The 21,170-nt window shown below is 32.4% G+C and overlaps 1 protein-coding gene and 2 long non-coding RNA genes across 5 annotated transcripts in view; 2 read left to right on the top strand and 1 right to left on the bottom strand.

Annotated features, from left to right (window-relative positions):
* The window catches only part of LOC111932130 (sodium channel protein type 2 subunit alpha-like), a 69,083-nt gene that overhangs the window by 3,449 nt on the left and 44,464 nt on the right, over positions 1–21,170 (bottom strand). Inside the window, exons 20-28 of the mRNA XM_086896812.1 lie at positions 15,041–15,161; positions 14,280–14,434; positions 13,107–13,280; positions 9,375–9,497; positions 7,146–7,427; positions 5,205–5,258; positions 3,893–4,030; positions 2,036–2,140; positions 676–946 (exon numbers count right to left, since the gene is read on the bottom strand). Coding sequence (XP_086752938.1) covers positions 676–946; positions 2,036–2,140; positions 3,893–4,030; positions 5,205–5,258; positions 7,146–7,427; positions 9,375–9,497; positions 13,107–13,280; positions 14,280–14,434; positions 15,041–15,161 — 1,423 coding nt within the window. The remainder of the gene's footprint in view (positions 1–675; positions 947–2,035; positions 2,141–3,892; positions 4,031–5,204; positions 5,259–7,145; positions 7,428–9,374; positions 9,498–13,106; positions 13,281–14,279; positions 14,435–15,040; positions 15,162–21,170) is intronic.
* The window catches only part of LOC111932142 (uncharacterized), a 100,509-nt gene that overhangs the window by 36,422 nt on the left and 42,917 nt on the right, over positions 1–21,170 (top strand). The window lies entirely within an intron of this gene.
* LOC111932143 (uncharacterized) lies at positions 9,497–20,814 on the top strand. Its single transcript, XR_002865955.2, has 2 exons — positions 9,497–11,308; positions 20,539–20,814. It is a non-coding gene; the product is annotated as an uncharacterized LOC111932143 (long non-coding RNA).

Raw genomic sequence — 21,170 nt, 5'->3', positions numbered from 1 at the left:
GTGAAAGCATCTTTCCTTCTGTTGAAATGCTATCCTAGAGAAGGTAAATATGTAAAATAAAGACTGCTTGTGGGAAGTAGGCCCTGTCTAAGCTTTCAATAGTTCTTAAAATGGTTGGGAAAGGGATGTTTATATCTAAGATACAGTTAATTATTGAAACTGAGCCTATAACCACTATCTTTAATGAATTACGATATTAGCTTAATTTCTGCAAGTCAGAGATTTCTTTAACAGATATTCGTTTTATCAGCACAGTCTTTCTCAGATGTGTCACTCATTTGTGCCTTGGACAGTCACTAGCTTTTCACTGACAAATCTTAGCAAAAGTAAAAAAAACTCACCCATTTCACATAATTTTCAGCTTTAGGACTGAAAGTGAATCTGTGATTAGTTTGCACATACCACTAAACATTCCTCTTTATATTTGTACACATTAATCTAATGTGCCAAACAGTTTCATTATGTCTTTTGATGTGGAAAATGACAGTGAATCTAATGGGAGAGATAAAAATCTTACATGCAACATTGCATATATTATATGCTAGTTAGTATGATCTGAATCAACACGTAAAATCATCTCAGAAATAGGAAATTCTACAATCAGTATCAACATATTTGAAACAAATGTTTCCTATTTCTTCCACTAGTTCTTTCTTGAAAGGGAATTGCTCTTACCTACTATGGAGAGAATTACAACCACAAAATCAAAAATATTCCAGCCTACAGTGAAGTAGTAGTGGCGAAGTGAAATCAATTTCAGGACAAATTCTCCAGTGAAAAGTACGATAAACACCAGGTTAATCCGGGATAAAATTGTTTCCATTTCTTTACTCTGATCATCTGTTTCTACCATCATTGTGACCATGTTAAGGCAGATAAGTATCATGATGCTGATGTCAAATACTTGTTTGGTTACAAAATCAAAGATCATGCCTTGGAATTTGTTCTGCAAACACAAAGATAGAATACAGTTTATACAGTGAAAATAATTGTCTTTTAAAATGCCAAATGAGAAAACAACTCCCTTCAGGACTCAGGAGTGTAGAGCAAGACTCTTTCACAATACAGGCATTAATACAAGCCAAACACATGCTGGTTTATATCTCATCCTGTTAGAGTGAATCAAGAAGTTCACCACTGTTGGCTGAAGAGACAAGAAGGGAAATAGTGCAATAATAAGAGTAATAACAATGACAATTAATATTATTGGGGTAAAATAGGTGATGTAAATTGATAGCCAACAAGAGTACCAGCTGAATAGAAACTATCTTATCTTTATTCTCAGACTGTTTTTGAATGCTAACCATCATTCTTCCTTAAACTTAACTGTGCTTGGTGAGATCATTGGGTTGCTGAAGACACATGTCTCAAATACACCATGACTGTAATATGCTAGTTTTTCTTGAGTGCTTAGCTCAATGTTTTTTGCCATATGTCTCTCCTTAGAAAGTCTATTTTTAACCACCTGGTGCATAAGGTGCAACAAGTATTTTATTTTTTCAAACAGTGTAGGAGTTCAGTAAATAACAAGAGTAGTGTCTTATCTTAGAGACAAATTTATCCTAGTCTGTGCTTTACTCCCTAGGACATTATTTTATTCTGTAAGATTTTCTGCATCTGTCCTTCCCATTGGGTTACCAGTGCCCTTTTCTGTTTTCAGCAGCAAGGGCCAGTGCATCCCCATTCCCTACAAATTCTCTGTGAGGAGAAAAAACAGAAAATGAAGTTTATCCCTGGTAACAAGAACCAATAAATGAACCAATGAATTGTGGTTTTCCAGGACGTAGGCAGGGAATTTTGAAATGTGTCATATTAACATTATTAGATAATTTTGTTCATACTTCAGTGTGTATGTTTTTAAACAGAGTATGAATGAGCTAATCTGATAGATTCAAAATGGGACAATTTATACCTTTACCAGAAAATAAATGGAAAAAATACTTTCTTTCCAGGCCTATAACCTTATCCTGTGGACAAGATCATATTCCCAAATGAGTATTTAATATTAGGGGTGTGAAAATCAAATCACTCATACCACTGGCCTCGGTATAGGTTTCTGTGGCTTTTTGGATCCCAGTTTTTTCATTGCATTGTAATATTTCTTCTGTTCTTCTGTCATAAATATATCCTGACCTCCAAAGTAAAGAAATAATATCAAAATTAATTAGTATCATGTCCACACATGAAATATTTCACTGCAGTATGTCTCTCTATTATAATATTTAAGTTATATTTAATTTATATAAAAAAGGAAGGGTTTTCTTCCAGGTGTTTATAGCGTGGATGCTCATATACATTTCTAACACACAGGAAAAACCCATTACTGGTGTCTTGTCAGCTTGAAAGTTGAGTTTTTGCAATGTCTTCATGCTCGTTTTTGCTGAATTGGCTAAAAGCATTCTTGCGATACCGATGCTGTTCAATAACTTGTTGGTTAGGATATATTTAGTGAATACAAGTGTGAATAGTGCCTCATGCGTCCTCTCTTCTCTATAATTTTTTAAGATTACAGATAGGTCTAAGAGAGGCGTAGCTTTGAGGTACAAGATGTGCTAGGAGAGTGTATTAGTATCTAATCTGTGGGTTTGAACAGCAAAAAAAACCCCCCACCTTTAATGTAAAATTAAGAAAAGTAATTCATGTCATGCCACAGCAAATTAAAATACCACTGGAATGTTGATGAACTCAAATCAGCTTTTGTTTGCAGATGCAAATACTTCCAGTCAGATGTGCAACTGACTGACTGACTTCCAGTATAAGTAAATCGTGTTTATTGATGAATCTGCACTAAGTCAGACGGAAGGACAATGTCAGCATCACTGTCTGCTAAATTGGCTACCACAGCCTGAAGCATCACAAAATTGATAGTAACCCCAGACATGTTTATGATTCTTTTAGGAAGCTAAAGAATATCTGCGCAGGGAAAAATTTCTGTAGTTCACAGTTTTCTTTTACCAGAGATTCTGTCTGGTATTGCTGGTTTTTAATTGGTGATTGGAAAAAAGAAAATATATAAAACTGCTTTTTCACAGCATGCAAAAAATTTAGAATGACCCTGGAATATAAAACTAAAAACTGTGAGGCTTAAAACTATTTTAAATGTGAGTATTTGTATTTTTATATTTTAAAGTTTTTAAAACTGAACTGTATGCATTATCAATATATTTTAAAAATACTTGTATGCCAAAAGTATACAGAAAGAAACCACCATTCCCTTATCCCTTACTTATAAGAAATTAGATATGTATTTCTGTCTAATAAGTTAATACATTAACAATTATAAAAATTATTATTATTAATAGTATTAATATTAATAATTAATAACAAAGAAATTAAATAAAATAATCTCATTTCTCATAAAAGTGTTAGGAAAAAACCCCTCCTGTACACATTTTTACTTTTATCTACAAGCCTATTCATATGAAGTCTATTTGACTTTTAATTTACCGTTTAATCAGTTTGCAGATCCATTATTCATTGTATGAACACAATGCCATATTGTGTCTTCATTAAGTGTCAAGAGTTTGTAAGGGTAATTATAATTAATGTACCTCAATTTATCTTAATTCTTTAGAGTCAATTGAAAAAGAAATTATTTCATGCCAAATAATATTGCAATCAAACCAATAATTCATATTCACTTTTCACATCTTCATTTTACCTACTTATTCAATTTTCAAATTATTATGAACTAACTTTTCACTTGTCAAAATGCTAAAAATGCAAAGTTCAGAATCACATCAACAGATTTTAGCACATATTATTATTAAAAAAATACACTTTATTTAAAGTCTTGAAATGACTTTTGATTTTTATTAGCCTTACAGAAATGACTTATTAATTCATTATACCTAGTAATTCATAGAAATATGAAAATATTTTAAATACTTATCTTCTTTTTTTGTTGGTTGAAGTTGTCTATAATAACACCAATGAAAAGGTTCAAGGTAAAAAATGATCCAAATATGATAAAAATGACAAAATAGAGATACATATACAAGTTGTCCTCATACTTAGGTTGATCTTTTACCTACAAAAAATATAAAAAACTTTATTACCCATGAGAATACTAGATGTAAAAAGCAATATTTATAATATAGAATTAGGTATATGCCATCTCAGATAGAAAGTCTATGAATGGCACTAATTTATTAAAAAGATCCAACTTGTCCATTCCAGTCAATATTTGGAGAACTGGAAGCTGACAGAATTATTGCTCATATGGAATTTTAAAGTAAATGTTCCCACAGATATGTTTGTGTATGTACATATATAAAAAGTTCCTCATACAGAATAAAGAAGAAATGTGGGATGCAGAACAGTCATTAATACTTAAAATTTTAATAGCAGAAATCTAAATATTTTATATTGTGTTCAGTATATTATCATGCAACAGAATCAATACATTTTACTATTGCCTAAATCTCCCTGGAACTCTTTTGGTCTTGCATGAACATTCTTACATTCGACTAGGAACAGATGCTTTCAATAAATTTCTAGTGAATACATGTTTTGTGAAATCCATTAAATTGAGGAAGTTTCAAAGGAAGATTTTATTATTGTCTTGATTTTTCTGGATGCCATATCCCAGCATCTGCACCTCTACATCAACATAAGCTTGAGTGTAGGAATGCTAGAGATAATGAAACAGGATATTTAACTCTGGGAGACAATATCGTGAACATGACTATTTGTATAAGTTAAAGAGAGTACTAGTTTTGTAGTCAAAATAAAATTCTAATACCCAGAAAGCTTAACAGGTATTCTTCAACCTTAAAATCTAATTGCACTTAAATTTCTAGACAACACAGGTGCTCAACCTAAGGAAATAATGAAATGCACAGTTAGAAATTATAAAACCTGATTAATATATTCTATATTTAATAACTGCATCATATAATCTTAAATTAATTCATATTTATGATTAACAAAAGGATTTGTCAAAAACCTCTTCTTAATTTTATTACATTAACATTATCCTTAAAAAAAAATCCAGTTAAGTTAATTTAGCATTTTTGGCTAAACAGAAGGAAGTGGAATTAATTATTTCCAGTAAAAATTCTGAGATTCAAAAAATATGTATTGATACTGATTGTAATTCTTTGTTGTGTGTGTAACTGTTCTAGTTTGTGTGTAGCTGTTTAAAATTTTTATTCTTTATAAGAAAATAATTAACAGATGACCTTTGAATGATTTACACTTACATCTCGTGAATCAACAGCAGCATACATAATATCCATCCATCCTTTGAAAGTAGCCTAGAAATAAAACAGTTTTTTATCTTCCCCATAAAAATCAATAATCTCTACAATAACTAGGTTATTTATTTATCTGGACCTCCACTTTTAATAAAATCACTTCTAAATTTTTTAACCACGCTTGACAACAAAGGCATCAGAAATATTTTTCATAGTAAAACTATTTTTTTGGACCATTTTCTTTTTAGTTATTCAAATAATATCAAAGGCACTGAAGATCTCAGTAAATCAACAGTATGTTTGGAGCTGCAGATGTTTACTATGCAGATGAAGAATGATAGATTTAGATAGACATTAATGCTGGATATATTTAGGTAGGAACCAATAGAATCACTCATGGCCACAGCCAAAACTTAACATTTTGTTAAGTTTACAACATGAATTGATGGAATCAGTAATATAACTTCTGGAGAGAAACCAACTTGCATCTGAATTTTTTTTTCTGTGTCTAAACTGACCTGGTATTTTTAGAAATGTTTTAATCCCACATAGTGAAAAGGAATAGACTGTTCAAAGTTAAAATATACATTGGTTCCTGAGAGATTTGTTTTACAGAAGACCAAAAACTCAGCTGTGAAAGAGACGTAATTGACGTCTATAAAAATTTGGCTGAGTTCCTATAGAGAGTTTTTTCAAGAAAAGAGTAAAAAACATCTGCTATCATTGCTCTAAGAAGGTGATTTTAATGGATGCAGGATGTCCATTTTCTAAGGAACACCAAAGTTAGTGTGACATGCTAGTTGAAAGTGTGAGTGTTCAACCATTAGCCAGGGTTTCCAAGCTTATTCCCAATAAAGAATAAAGAGCTAAAAGGCGTGTGAGATGAAAAAAGAGCATTCACTCCTGAGGAGTTTCAGGATAGGAACCCAAGGAATATATTTCCATCTGTGCTTGCTGGAAGTAGGTTTGGTACTTTGGTACAGGTTCCACAGCAGAAAACTTGCACTCTGGAAGCATTTGTATCCTCCTGAATCTTGCAGTGCAATATTAATTACTAAGAAGGTATGCTTCAAACAGCCAGGCTTCACAAATCTTTCTGGCTCAGTTGGCAATTGGTGCGCTTTGCATAGCAATATTAGGAAAAGATCAGAGTTAGGTAAGAGCAATAAATACAGAAGAGTGGAGGGAAAATGTTAATGGAGGCAATCAAATGAAGATGTGACACAAGATGTGCTCAAAGATCCCTTAATCTCTGTGATTAGATTAGGGGAAGGAATATTTGAGAAGAAAAATTATGAAAAATCGGAACAAAAACGAAAAAAAAACCCCAAAAATAAAAAAAGCAAAACCCAAACAAAAAAACAAACAAAAAAAACAAACAAAAAAACCCCAAAAAACCCCAAGAGAGAGAGTGAAGTAGTTATTGAAGACCTAGACTGTCTGGATGTGCAACACAGATGACATTCACACACAGCTTTAAGAGAAGCAGTTTTCCTTACACATTTTCAGAGGCAGTGGTAGCAATGAGATCGGAAGCCAGATCAGTCATCATTCAGAATTATCACTCAGCACATAAGAGTCACATTGCCTTTACAGGCAAAACATTTTAACCTAGGTAATTAATTTTGGAATTAACTAAAAGCTATCTCTGTCTCAGCTAGAGATACTGACCTTCTCAGAGATAGAAGGGACAACCACTAAAGAGGTTCTTTTATTTTCTGTAGTTTCACATTTTACATTATTATTATCATCATCATCATGAGACTGTATTCCCTAGTCTTGGAAAGGAAAATCTCTCTACTCTAATTAAAAAAAAAAATTACAACAAACAATGATGAGCTGTAAATTATTTCTATGAAGAGATTATTCCTCTACTTAAGTCTTAACTTTCCCATTTTTCCTAGATATCTTTAAAAGACCAAAAAGACAATATAGACATTTACTTACTACTTGAAGTAGAGCAAGATATCCAGCTCCTACATTGTCAAAGTTTACTTTCACATTCTTCCATCGAGCACTTTGATTGCTTTTTATGAGTTCCACACACTGAGTATAATTGTTGACATCACTGATATCAAACATCTCACCAGTTGTGGTGTTGACACAGTGATAGAATTTTCCAGCAAAAAGATTTACTCCCATGATGCTGAAGATTAGCCAGAATATAAGACATACCAGCAATACATTCATGATAGACGGGATTGCTCCTACAAGGGCATTTACAACCACCTAGTGTACAAATTAGACAAAATAGCCACTTAGCTTATGAAAAGAAAATTAAAAATACTGTATAATACTTTAAAAGTGTCAGAACAGTATTATTATGGGATGGACAGTTCAAATATTACAATAAAATTTGTGGGGGAAATTTTAATTAAGGTTTAATGAAATGCTAATGAGATTGCAAAAAGCAAGAAATAAAATGGGATGGAAACAAAGACAATGTAAAAGTCTGAAAAAAAATCAAAAAGCAAAATAAAACCTGTTAGTAGCAAGATGGATTCTTAGAATTTGTGTGCTCTAGAGAAAAAGAGAGAAATAAATATTAAATTCCAGCAATATAAATTAAAATCTATAAATAGAAAATAAACAAGAAAAAGCTCAAACAATGATGATGTGGAAGACTGAATAAAAATGTCTGCATGTAAAACTATCATTACTAATGATTTTATTCTTAGAAACATTATATATATATTGGCATCAGTGTATTTTAGCATCCATATAGAATGCAACATAATTAAGGATGTCTTATTTAATCTTTATTAACAGCACCTGCTCTAAGTCTTGGTCTGTAAATTGCCTGGGTCACTGTAGTTGCTCTTACACTTATCCTTGTTTTTCTTTTTAATTGGTTGCATTTAATTCCCTTGAGCTACTGTGTATGGGCAAGTGGCAGAAAAAGACCAGATGAAATCCAAGCTTGGACAAAAGTTTTCTTTTAGTTATTGTGATTCAACTAAAAGAAAGCTGCAGATATTCAAACAATAATTTCCTAGCAAATCAGTAGAGACTACCGCAATTTTTTATGTATGGTTTTGAAGAAGTGGTATTTTTCATTCCACTGAGTTGACCAAAAGTAGACTAACATCAATAGAAGTTTTTCTTGCTTATTAGATAGCACTTAATGAGTTGTTTGGGTTGGAGATCAAGTAAAATATAATGGTGATGGTGAAGGACACACTTCCCTACACTGGCAGGTGTGGCCATCTCTAGGATATCAGCAGCCTTGCCCAGACAGGAACCACATTATTTATTTGGCAAATGAAGACTATGACTGAACTATAAATATGTATTGTGGCATTGGGGTATTTTGAGATGAAAGATTTAAAGGAGATTTCTCAATAACATTTTCTTGTTAATTTTTTGTGTGTCAATATTTTCATTAAGTAGCATAATTTGCTAGTCTATAATATGATTTTTCCAGGAGGGTTTTTTTTGGCTGGTTGATTTGTTTTTGTCAGATTGGCAGAATATGAAAATTACAATCTCCTCAACAGAAGGGTTTTAGCTCCCTTTACATTCATATGAAGTAAAAAGTCTCTAGCTGCGAAAATTATTTCCCGTCTCTCCCCTTCTATACTTCTAAACCTTTCCTTATTTCAGGTGTCTGTTCAAAAAACTTTTCCCTAATACTACAGCATTTTCTGTGGGAATTTTTTTCTCCAGACAGGTAGATAGGGAGACACAGTGAAGCTTTAGTTTCTAGTGTGTCATTGTTGTCAGCTTTTTCACCTTTTGCTGGTTTGGTTTGTTTTCCAGCTAATCATGTTCCATCTTGAACCACTGACAAACTAACACAGAATTGAAGTTAGCTACAGAAACCAAGTAAAAAAATTTCACACATAAACTGCAGAAAAAACCTTCAGCCCTCTACTGTAAAATTTGTCATGTCTTTATTTTTCTAGATCCACAAATCAATGGAAATTTTAAGAGTCAGGGGGCTGGGAAAGCACAACTATGCAGCAGTGAGCAGGCAAATTTAATGAGCTCAAGGTCTAATTTCCAAATGTAGGGTATACATAGGTCTTGTTTGTAAGGACACGTTGAGAGGCCTTTTTCCACACATTTGTGCATGCCTTCCCTTTATGGAGTTCTTTGAAGAAAGCGTGAGTGTAACATTTAATACATCAATTTTTATATGCATACATTTGTTCAGGCTCATTCATTTTATCTCACCCTCATTCCTTCAAATCGTGACAAGGCTCTTAAAGGTCTTAAAGCTCTTAATGTCCGTAGCGATTTAATGGCACCAAGTTCAGAATAGCCCAGAGCATTGGCTATTAAACTAACCAATGAAACCTATCAAATACAGAAAAAAAAAATTAAAAATAGTTCTACACTGTTTATTTAAAAAGAATACAAATTCAAGCAACAAATCAACAGTGACAAACTGTAGAATGCCATCATTTTTGTACTTGCTGGAAAGGCAAGAGGTCTCATGATGAAAAAGGAATATATGTTATTAAATGTCTATCTATTATGGTTGGATAGGTTTAACAGTCATATGGAAGCATACTGTTGGTGAAGGATAAAATTTCAGGAATATTTAAAGACAAAATAGCCACACTTTCTGTAACTTCATTAAGATTCAACCTTTCAAACAATTCAAAATTCTGAATACATTAAATTATTAACCTCTCTCAATATTTTGAATATCTACAAACACTAATGATATAACTATTTTAGTAGCTAATTACAAATATTTTTATAAATATTAGTTCTGAATGAAACATTTCATATCAACAATAACCAGGATATCACTGAAATATGTATTGAAATAGATGGAATTTTCTCACTTGCCTGGCAAGTCACAAAGTTACAAGATCCTAAGAAGGACAGTCCAGGAGCAAATATAAATAAATTATTCATTGTTATGTTGCTATGATATATAAAAACAGAAACTAGTGAATTTTTAGTGAATTCATATTTCTGGACATTTCAACTGGATTTCATGTCAGAATTTAACTCTTTTTTCAAAGGAAAGAGTTATTGCTCTAATGGATAAATGAAACTTGCTGTGATTTATAAGAATATTAAGAAGGAAATCTTACTGATTTTCTTGGTTTGTAATGGAAGTCTGTTCACTTACAAGAGATAACATTATGTTTCCAACATTACATTTACTATTGACATTAATTATCTTTAATAAAATTTATTTTTCCAGTGATGTTACAGTGAGATAGCTCTTTGTTATCCTTAGCCACCCATAATATGTTCCTGAGCTAACACGACATAGGATTTTCTGTGTTTTGAATAGAATATTCATTTATTCACACAAATCAACAAGATACCCAGGCATAACAATAACCCTTGGTGTAAAGGCAGCACATTTTATGAATTAAAAATAAACAGTGAAACAAATAATTTAAAAAATATCTTTCTCACTGGGAGAGTGAAGTGTCGTATGAAGTTGAACTCACATTAATGGCTCCTTCATTTTATACTTTTCTCCCCAAATTTGCAGTGTGCCTTACCTATTCTTCACAAACAAGTGCCCTTCCAAAATGTAAGGTGGCAGCAACTCCTGAAAGCCTTCAGTGGCACTGAGTGTATTGACTGTTCTTAGGTTCTAACTGTAAAATTCTTCAGTTTTATTTGTTCTTCTGCCTATTTCAGATAATTGGCAGCTTTCTTACCATGGTGGTAGTGCTCTTACACCATAAAGACCATAAGTTTTTTTCTTAAAGAAATACTTTATCTATTGATAAAAATGTGTTTTCCTCTGGACAGTTCATATGGGATGCAAAGTTTTGCTTGGAATTCTATTGTATATACAGCTGTTCTGTACTTCTCTGGTGATCTCAGTCTTGTTAACTTGGTCTTCTCTCATCCGTTCCACCTGTATATTTGCTAGTATGTGAGAAAGTAAATGTCCCTGTACACTGATAAATAGATTAATGTATGCAGATGCAGTAATTTTAAGAAATGAACATGAACTCAAAATGGTAGAAAGATATATCACCTAGAACTGAATGATTTTATGTCCTCATTTGTCTTCTAATATAGACTATCTGTTCCAAAAAAATTTTAGAAGCTTAGGAGTGAGAGCCCTGCTCAAGATCTTCAGTCAGGCCATACAGAAGGATGACATGATAGAATCTTAAACTGAGGTAGGCAAATGTACCAAGGGTCATCTGTCTTAGTTGTGACAGAGCTGAAAATTACTATTTCTTAGTGTAATTATCAAAATCTAATTTATTCACAATCAGTAAGAGAAACTATGGCTACTTGTCACAGTGAGAGACTCAGGTATGTGAGATATTAAAGGTCAATGCCCTAAAGGATTATATGTGTTGACTCCTGAATAATTTTAGAGAATGGAATTAAACAATCTGATTAACTTCAGTCACTTCTAATGAAGGAGACATTGGTGTTCTCACTGGCAGAATGCCACTGCTTCACACCTGTTTCAAGTGTCAGTTAAAGCAGTGCAGAGTCTGCTTTTCTATAGGAAGATAACATGAACTCACGTTTCTTTCAAGTCCTGGTGGTGCTAAAGAGATTGCAGAGTTAGCCGTAAACACAGTAAGGAATTTTTTACCTCTTGCTAGAACACTGAAAATAATTCTTCAAAAGGAGAAAGGTCCAATCTTGTTCATTCATGTTTTTATAGAATTAGAAACTATGGCAAAAAGTTAGCAACATAAGCTGATCTACTTATAATGATGTATTTTTAAGTTTTAAAGCCTACTCAGATAACATCTCTGAGGCTAAACTAGGAAACCATGGAGTATAGCTTAAAATAATCTGGTTAGGTTTAAGATGCAAAAAGAATAATTAAAATATGAGTTTTAGTTTATCTTAAAAAAAAAAATCAATTTTTAATGCAATCCTATAAGAGTGTATCTCTCTACTTCATTAACATCCTCTTAGGAAAACCATTCACTCTGCTTCATTCTAGTGTAGATTTTCAGGACAGAGCTAGAGATGAACTGTATTACAAAACTAACTCAGGAGGGTTAGAAAAAAAAGATAGTCCATTTTGAATTATGGGCCAATCTAGAGAGAGGTTTTTTTTCCTGTGGGAGTTACAAATATGATAAATTTCTATATACATATGGAATAAGTATTGATGAGACCAGAATTTATGCAAATATCTCAAGTATGTTAGCATGTGCAGAAATTACTATAAATGCACAATTGCCTTGGGATGCCATCTCTCAGCTCTACACTGAGGACAAGTATAGCCAATGAACTGGGTCAGATAATGTGTGAGGCAAGAGACCAAAATATTCTGGGAGCAAAACCAGCTTTGATCTCTTCTGACAACATAAGCAAGGCCTTTGCACAGTAGTGTATCACAGCTGGGAAGGCAGCCAAGAAACCTTGTATTCTCCTCTATCATAAACCCTGCCACGTCATAGCTGATTTAGCTATTGCAGATTGTCAGTCCATTAAAACCAATTATTTTTTTAGATCAAATATCTACTGTCTTTCTGTTTTTACTAGAAATGATTACAGGATAGTTTTCAGTGAGAGAGTTCTGATAACTTAGATGAAATCTGGACCAAAAGAATTGTTTCATTTGAAAAGCTGCAGCGTTCGAAGAAGAAACTCAATGAACTGCCTTATTTTCTAAGGAATAAGGTAGCCTGTCAAAGTCCGTTAATGATAGAAAGCGTGCTTAAAAACTAGTTTTTTTCCTCAGAAAACTCAAGTTTGATACATCCTTTGTATAAAAGTATTAACCATGAAGAATGGACAAACTGATAGGCAGCCATCCTTTTACTTTTGGCATATGAATGGACTTTAAATGACCCCTCCAAATCACTGCAGGCCATTACTAATGCAGTATAACTATAAAAAGGGAATTAATTTTGCACATTTATAATATTATTCTAGTTCTAATGAATTTTACAACACAAAAACTTTACCATAGGGAATTCTACAATATTAATTTGTACTTACATCAACAATCAGGAAGTCCAGCCAGCACCAGGCATTTGTAAAATATATTTGAAAACCATATGCTACCCATTTTAAAAGCATTTCCAAAATGAAAATATATGTAAAAACTTTGTCAGCATATTCTAGCATGGTCTTGATAGTTTTGCGTTGTTCAATATATATATCTTCAAAAGCCTATAAAAACACATTCAGGTATTACTACTGTTTCACAAAATATGAATGATAAAATTAAGGAATAAAGAATAAAAAAAAAATTAGAGCAGAGCTAATATTTCCCCTTGTTTTTCTTCATTCTCTTATTTTATATGTTTTTCATCTTTAGCCATGCTATTAATTGGAACAACAGAAGACCTGTCTGGAGTTGAAAAAAAATTTTTAAAAAAATTCTATTTTACTAATGAATGAAGAAAGTTACAGCATGATTTTTTTATCCTCTGTGGTATTAAGAAATTTTCACATAGACACAAAACCCCCTTTTTCTTATACTTCTGTTCCAGATATTTATATTGTTTTCTATAAAGCAGTTAGATCAAACTTATGTCTAAAAAAATCAAATCAAAAAGCAATGCATTTGCTAGAATGTACAACTATGCACATTGAAATTGTAACAAATGTGCAGCTTGAGGAAAGCTGGGAAGGTGGGTAATGCAAATCATTTTGGATACTGGTTGTTATGTTTAATTTGCTGCTGCACTCTTCCATATTTTACTGCCTTCAAAATAGGAATAGAATGAAGTAATTATTCCATTTTTTAAGCATGGTCTTTCACAAGCAAAATTAAAAAATGGATCAGTCTAGGAGGAATTAAAGACTTAAACCCATATACTTAGCTATATATATTCATAGTTAACAATAGTCCTTTATACTCAAATCTCTTGACAAGCATGCTGAAAATTGGCAGGCAATTTAAACTTTGAGTAGCTATGCTGTTTTAAAGAAAATGGCACCATTTTATAGCAGCAAGGCAAAAGGATGACTGAAAAAGTGCATATGAAATGTATCAAATGTATTTTTCAAGTTTGGGTCAAGTATCATTCCATCCTGGAATGATGAAATGCAGCGAGATTTATACAGCTCCAAGAAAAGCAAGTCTTTCTGAAGCAAATTTGATTTTTGCTGTTGCTCCTAATAGACATTGAAATATTTCAGCATCTGCAATTTTGTTCTACTTACTAGCGCTCCACTGCTGAGGAGAATCATGAATACAATGAAAGTCTCAAACCAGTTGTGTTCAACTATGCTGTAGCAGGTTTTTCTAAGATTCCACCAAGTTTTTCCTTTGCCATCTTCTATACTTACTTGACAACATGGAAATTTCTGCACACAACCTGCATTAGATTAAGAGAAGTTACTATCCCAAAGTCAATTACTTCGAAGTCAATATTTACTGTGGTATGTATTATTGTCGGCTTTTACCAATTTCATAAGATTTTTAAAAAAGCAATCACTGAAATGCTCAATAGGCTATCACATCACACAGGATGATGACTATCGGAATTAAGAAAACTAATCTGGAGAGAAACTAGATACATAGTATACTTAATTATGAAATAAGGCAATCCAAAAACATCAATATTTTTGGCTATTGGCATCTGTCTGTTCTATTTGTTGATGGAGTCACACAAAAATTTATTTTTTCCAAATTTCAAGGGCCCTTTCAAATAGCTGAAAAGCATTTTACCAATAGAAAAGTTAAGGAAGTTTCTTTGTTACAAGTTGTATGCAGCGACCGGGTATATGAAGTTACTCAAAGCCTAGGGAAACCTTGTTTTTTCATTTCCAGCTAATTTCCAGCATTCTGGGCTAAAAATATTTTGTTTTGATTTATGAGGACATGAAGATACACCATATTTGAAACCCTCAAGAACCTAAATATGCCTAATAACAATGTCATTTTAGTAGTACATCTCTTAAGTCAACAGTTATTCTACAACCTTCAGTAAAACAGGCTTCTGGTTCAAGAGCTTCTTCACTTTCAATTTCTGCTTGCTCGCCCTCTCCAGGAGGAGCAATATCAACAGTGCTGCCTTCTGATGAGCTTGATGCATTTAGTTTCTGTAAGCAAAGTTCCACAGAAAAATTTTTTCTCATTAGATACATATTCTGTAAAATATGGTCTGAATCAAATCATGCCAGTCTAACTTTCAAAGAATGGCAAATTTATAAATATGCATCATTAAAAGTAAAACCACAGTAACGACATATAAATTTTATAGTTCTGTTTCCCAGTATACCTTCTTATAGGGAATAATTAAATACAATTTGGCTACTAACCTGATCCATGTATATGACTGGTGAAGTATTCTGAGTAGTATTAATACTGGAGAGCTTGCATGCACCGCACTCTCAGGTTATTTCATTTTCTTTACTATCATGCTTGATTACATGGAAAATGTGTCTTCCTAGCAAAATGAACTAACACAAATCTGCACATTTATCTTCTTGTCCACTACGTATGGTATGGTAAAACACATGTTATCTGGATTAAAATGCTGTAAGTTTAACAGCATTTAATAGCAAATTTCTGCACAATTTAACTTTTGCAGAAAGCACAAATTACCAGAGCTGAAACATCTTCTTTGCATTCTGGTCTCCTGTGCTTATTGAGAGACCTCCTGATGTACTTTCCATCCCAATTTTTTCTGTTATTCTACTGCTTTTTTGTGCAGTGGAATACTATAGTCCTTACTACAATAAAAGCACTTCTAGATCTGAAAACCACAAGAACTGGAGAGTGATAGAAAATAAATTAAGAAAATTTTTACCAATTACATTAAAAATCTGATCAGGTCATACAATTTATCAGTCACGCAAGACTGCCCATGATTTTGCCCTTTTAAGAAAGCATACTTTGAAAGGAATATCTTGCTAAAGATGCAAACAACAAATGCAATAATCAGACATAGTGTTTGTAACTTGTTTTCAGTTGACAGTACTGCTGTACTCTTGTAATTTTTTCATCCAAAATTCTTCCTCTTTTACTGTGAAATAAGTCTTGTAATCAGAAAGCAACATTAAAGAAGTCGTGGTGCTGAAATTCTTCTGATTTATCATACATAGCAGTTGTACATAGGAATTTCACATGGAATGAAGAATGCATCTCTCACTTAAATACTTTAAATTGTACAGGTACTGATGTAACAAAAGGGAATTCCAGCAATGAGTATATTTGTGCTTTTAGCTAAGCAGAACTGTCTTTTGACCTTTGGAGGAAGGTCATGTTTAGAAAGCAGGAAGACTTTTCTATACAATTTTGCTGAGACGGTACTTAATATCAACTATTCACATTTCGTTTTCAAGACAGTAACATTTTTAGAATATAAAAATCCCCTACTGTTCAGATTTTGCAACAAATAATAAACAGTAAATTGTTTCTTGAAAGAGGCACTTCCATGTATTCTCCTCTTCTTCAGAGAGACTGCTGAAAATTAAAATTAATTACTTAACTCTTCTGTTGAAACTCAGTCTCTTCAAGAAAATGTATTGGCAGCTAAAGGCTTTTTCTGCCAGAAATGAAGTGGCACATATCTCTTAATACAGCTTTGTAAGGAACTATTTCCTCATATTTAACTTTTACATGGTATGAATGAAGTTTTAAACAAAAATCATGCTGAATGATGGATAATTTCAGGTGTAATTTTCAAGAAGCTGCCTTTCGTACACACAATATGTAGTCAATGTAGAGTCTCTCAGACCTCAGGTCCCATGGTTGTTACTAATTGTAACCAAAAATATTGTGGTTCACTTGTCATACTGCACTTCCTCTGATTTCCAAAATTTATATATGTAAAATACCTACAGCCATGTTGCCTCTAAATGGAATAATTTTATTACTGGTCATGTAAATCTGTGAGCCTGAGATAAAATACTGTGTATCTCATTGTGAGAATGTTTTAAATTTCACTTTCTCTATTACAACTACAACCAAAATACCCAGTGATGTACACTGTATTACACATTATTAGCAGAGCACCTTATTGTCCACACATAAGGCTGCCTTGCTTTTAAAATAAAACTTGTGAATTAACTCTCTTATTATATATCATTGAAATACCAAGAAATAAGAAACCTTGCATTGAAATGACAGGCAGTTTCTTCATTAAATAAAACCCAAATATTGTAAAAATAATTTTCTGTCACATTCAACTTAGAAAAAGTAAAACTAATTCATGGTCTGATCCATCATCATTAAATAAATTACTGACTTAATAGAAGCGAGATAAAGATTCATAGTAAGCATCCATTATAAATCTATGAGTGCAAATTAAAAGGCAGTCAAATTTTTAACTGCATCTTCCCATGTAAACTCTGCTGCAGATAGTTCTGTCAGCATGGCTGCTAGAAGTCAAGTGACAGAAGTGCAATTTATAACCAATTCAAACAAAAACTACTATAATTCTTTCCAGTAATGTTCACATAAAGCATTGACTTCACTATTTTTCATATACTATCAAACAACTGCATTATTAAGAGAAAAATGTCATTACTTAATAAAACTCCTCTTCTTTGCTTCAAGACCCTAAATTAGGAAAGAACCAATACATTTTAAATAAGGTGACATTAATGATATTCTTTCTAGCAATAAAGCTAATAAAACTAATAGGAAGCTTGAGATACACGATGGATTAGCACAATCAATCTTCTTATCAGCTCATAAATGTAATTATCAACCTCTAGAACACACCATGCCCTGTAAATATATATTTGCATCTTCAATGATATCACATTTTCCTTTATAAGGAAACATTTGAAAGCAATTGCTTATGATGCAGCATTCTCAAGGCCTGAATCAGCAAAACAACATGCTTCACTAGAGCAGAAGCCTGAGCAATACTGTCCAAATCACACACAAAAATAAAAGAAACAATCAGACTATCTCAATGGAATTATATTTTACTGAAAACAGTATTATAAATATTATTATGTAGAATATAAATGAAAAAAAGCTTCATCACCCACCCAAATACTTGGTTAATGTATGTTTAATCAGCCTCCATAATATTCTTTCAGAGCAGTGCATCTCTTATCAACAGCTTCGATCATTAAAACAAGCTTTGACCAACAGCGTGTTAATGTGCCCATTTACAAGAAAATGCATTCACTTAAGACCCAGTCTTGCTCTCATTTGATTCTGTTCTAGATTTCAATAAGAGCAAGAGCAGGCTACTGAAGTTTTAAGCTTTACAAACGGCTTCATGATTCAAGTGACAAAATAAAAGGATTCAGCCATTACAAATTGCCTTTAGTAATTCAGCCATGTGGTTTTATCCTTTCAATCTTGAAAGCTGCACTGTAATTGAATGAGAAAAATATAAAATAATGGAGATTGATGATTCCAAAGGGATTCTAAACTGACTTTAAATCTCAGATCTTACGATATTTGACTTTCATATAATGTTAATAATGTAATTTTAAAATCTCTTTCCTTAGAGTTTTATTTGGTGTTTGAAGCATATCTTGGTTAAAAAAATATTCATTAAAATCTGAGAATTCTCACAGAATACCCACCAATATTTTTTTTTTTGGCATCACTGGACAATTTAAACCACAATACAATATACGTAAATCATGCCACAATATACTCAAGGGTATAAAATGAACTATTTGGTGATCCTTTTGAAGCCAGTGAAACTGCCTGAAGGAAACAGCTTTTCTGTTCCTTTTCCGTTCAGTCTGAGGACTGAAACCTCAATCCCCTCCAAATTTTGATGCCTAGTTTTACTAGAATAATTTAACCTCTTTAGCTTCATGTAACTTTGGCTCCTGTGCAATAATAGCTGTCAGTATTCCTGAAGACTCTGCCAATTGCTCATCAATGGAGAGCAAGTTTGCCTGTAATGAAGAAAATCCCTAACATAAATAAATATACGTGCAGTTTATAAAAATGATGCTGACTACTTTGTAGTGTTTCTAATTTACACAAGTAAGTCCCCCAACTCATTTACAGAATGTTATTGTGAAATACATTCCAAACACCACTATTTATAAAGGGGTTTAAGAAAAGAAGAGCTGTAAAATGTTTGGCTCTTTAAGGAGAGCTATTTGTTAAGCATAATTTTAGCAATTATGAAACTGTTTGCTTTGCTTCCAGTTTATAAAACTCAAGATATGCACTGTCCAAATGAATATAGAGTGCGGTTTGTAGCATCTTGAAGATCTGCATTACAGTGCATTGTAGATTTAAAAGTATAACTGTAATTTTTACACCAGTAGCTGCTGCAATAATTCAAATGTTGTTCATTAAGGAGTTGAACTCATGGCAGTAATTATTTCAAAATCACTTAACACATATCATTAATTATTTACATTTATAAGGGCTGAATCAAAAAGGGTTGTTTTTATTTTTTAAAAACTATGCATGCTCCCTTTTTCTTTGGCTTCTTTAGCATAAAACATTCCAGTACTTTTATGATCCATACTTCAAAACCTGAAGAGCATGCAGTTATTGCTAAATACTGTATTTAAATATTCAGAAGTACCATTAGCGGAGTTAAAAAATGTTGGGTTTGCCAATCCCACCTGACCATGCTGTGATGTGAGTCCCATGACTCAGCAGAGAGAAGCTGTGCATGTTTCTACTCTTGCAATGGATAGGGAAGGTACATAGCTGAATAGCATGCAGGCCAGTCAAAATCCATTAAAAAGTGATTATATATATATATACATATATATGTATAACTTGCTTAGGTAACCTGTGTGAAAGTGGTGACACGTTGCTCTACCTGGTTAAAAAGCACCAGAGCTGCATTCTTGATTGCTCCAGCTTGGTTTTACCCCTGTGAGAAGTAAGAATGGTAGGTAGTGAAGTTCAAGACACAGGATCACTAGTTTTTCTCTTTTTGGAATCTCTAATTCAAACACGGCTTTAACACAATTAAAACATAATTATTAAATATTTTATTATTAGCTGGAAAAAGGGAAATACAAACCAACTGAAATGTTCAACAAACTTTTCTACAGAGTTTTTTAGTTTATTTTAAATAAATTAGAGATACAGAAGCTAGAACTAGCAATCTGCACACAAAAATTGTGATTCATAAATAAAAATGGAATTAATAAAATTAATAAAGACATGGTTAGCAAATCTGGAAACTATTCCTGTATTTATATAGTCCTTAATGATTATTAATTAAAATTTTAAGAGTCTTGTTTGTTTGCTTCATTTCCTAGTCTTTGTTTAACTGGCTATGTGATTATCTTTTTTATTTGAAAAAAACATGTACATACAGGAAGCAAAATACTTTGAAGATGTGTGCCTTCCCATTCCTTCTTCATCCTCTAATAATGGTAGTACACCTAGATCTTGATAAAAATAAACATCTTTAATTTATCTTAACTTAAATGTGATGAATTATCACATTGTTTAAGTTTCTAGTTTAGATTTAGTATGCTATACACTTCTGAATCTCTAATCTTTATCTTGTTGTTTCAGAAGAGGATTGTATCAGTGCCTGGACAGTGGAGCATCAGTGTATCCAGAGATATGGTTGAAATCATTAACCACAGCTATTCCATAAATTAAATAATTTGTCACTTCTGAAGATACTGTCCCAGAGCTGGTCAGTTTTAGAAAAAAAATTTAGATTGTTGGATATTTTAAGCATGAAACAAAATCATCCAGCAAATTGATGAAATCCTGCTGAGTCTATTTTGGCTAAGAAATTTATTGGAGCCCAATAAAAATGCTTATCTTTTGGGAACGCAATAACTCTGTTGTATTTTTCACTTCATCTAGACACAAGGGCCCTGATGAAGCCAATCAGAAAAACTGAATTTCTTCACTATTTTTAAAATTCAGTAGATTTGCTGATGTAGGATTTTTTAAATTTTATCAAAATCATCCGTTGTGATCATTAAAAGTCAATTGAATAGCCTTATTTCTCCAATCTGAATTTGTATTTACTGTACATACACTGTAGATAGAAAAGTTTTTGGAACTGTGAGTGATTGAGACCTGTAGGTATATCTATTTCTTTAGTTGTATAATAAGTTTTCCCTAACTGTGAAATATGTTTGAAATTATTTTCCCATGTTGAAATGCAAAACTATATTTATAAAGGCAAT

Source organism: Cyanistes caeruleus, chromosome 7 (genome assembly GCF_971803275.1).
Source record: "Cyanistes caeruleus chromosome 7, bCyaCae1.hap1.1, whole genome shotgun sequence".
Taxonomy (NCBI): Eukaryota; Metazoa; Chordata; class Aves; order Passeriformes; family Paridae; genus Cyanistes; species Cyanistes caeruleus.
The sequence above is the reverse complement of the archived record's forward strand: the minus strand, read 5'-3'. Positions and strand labels throughout refer to the sequence as shown.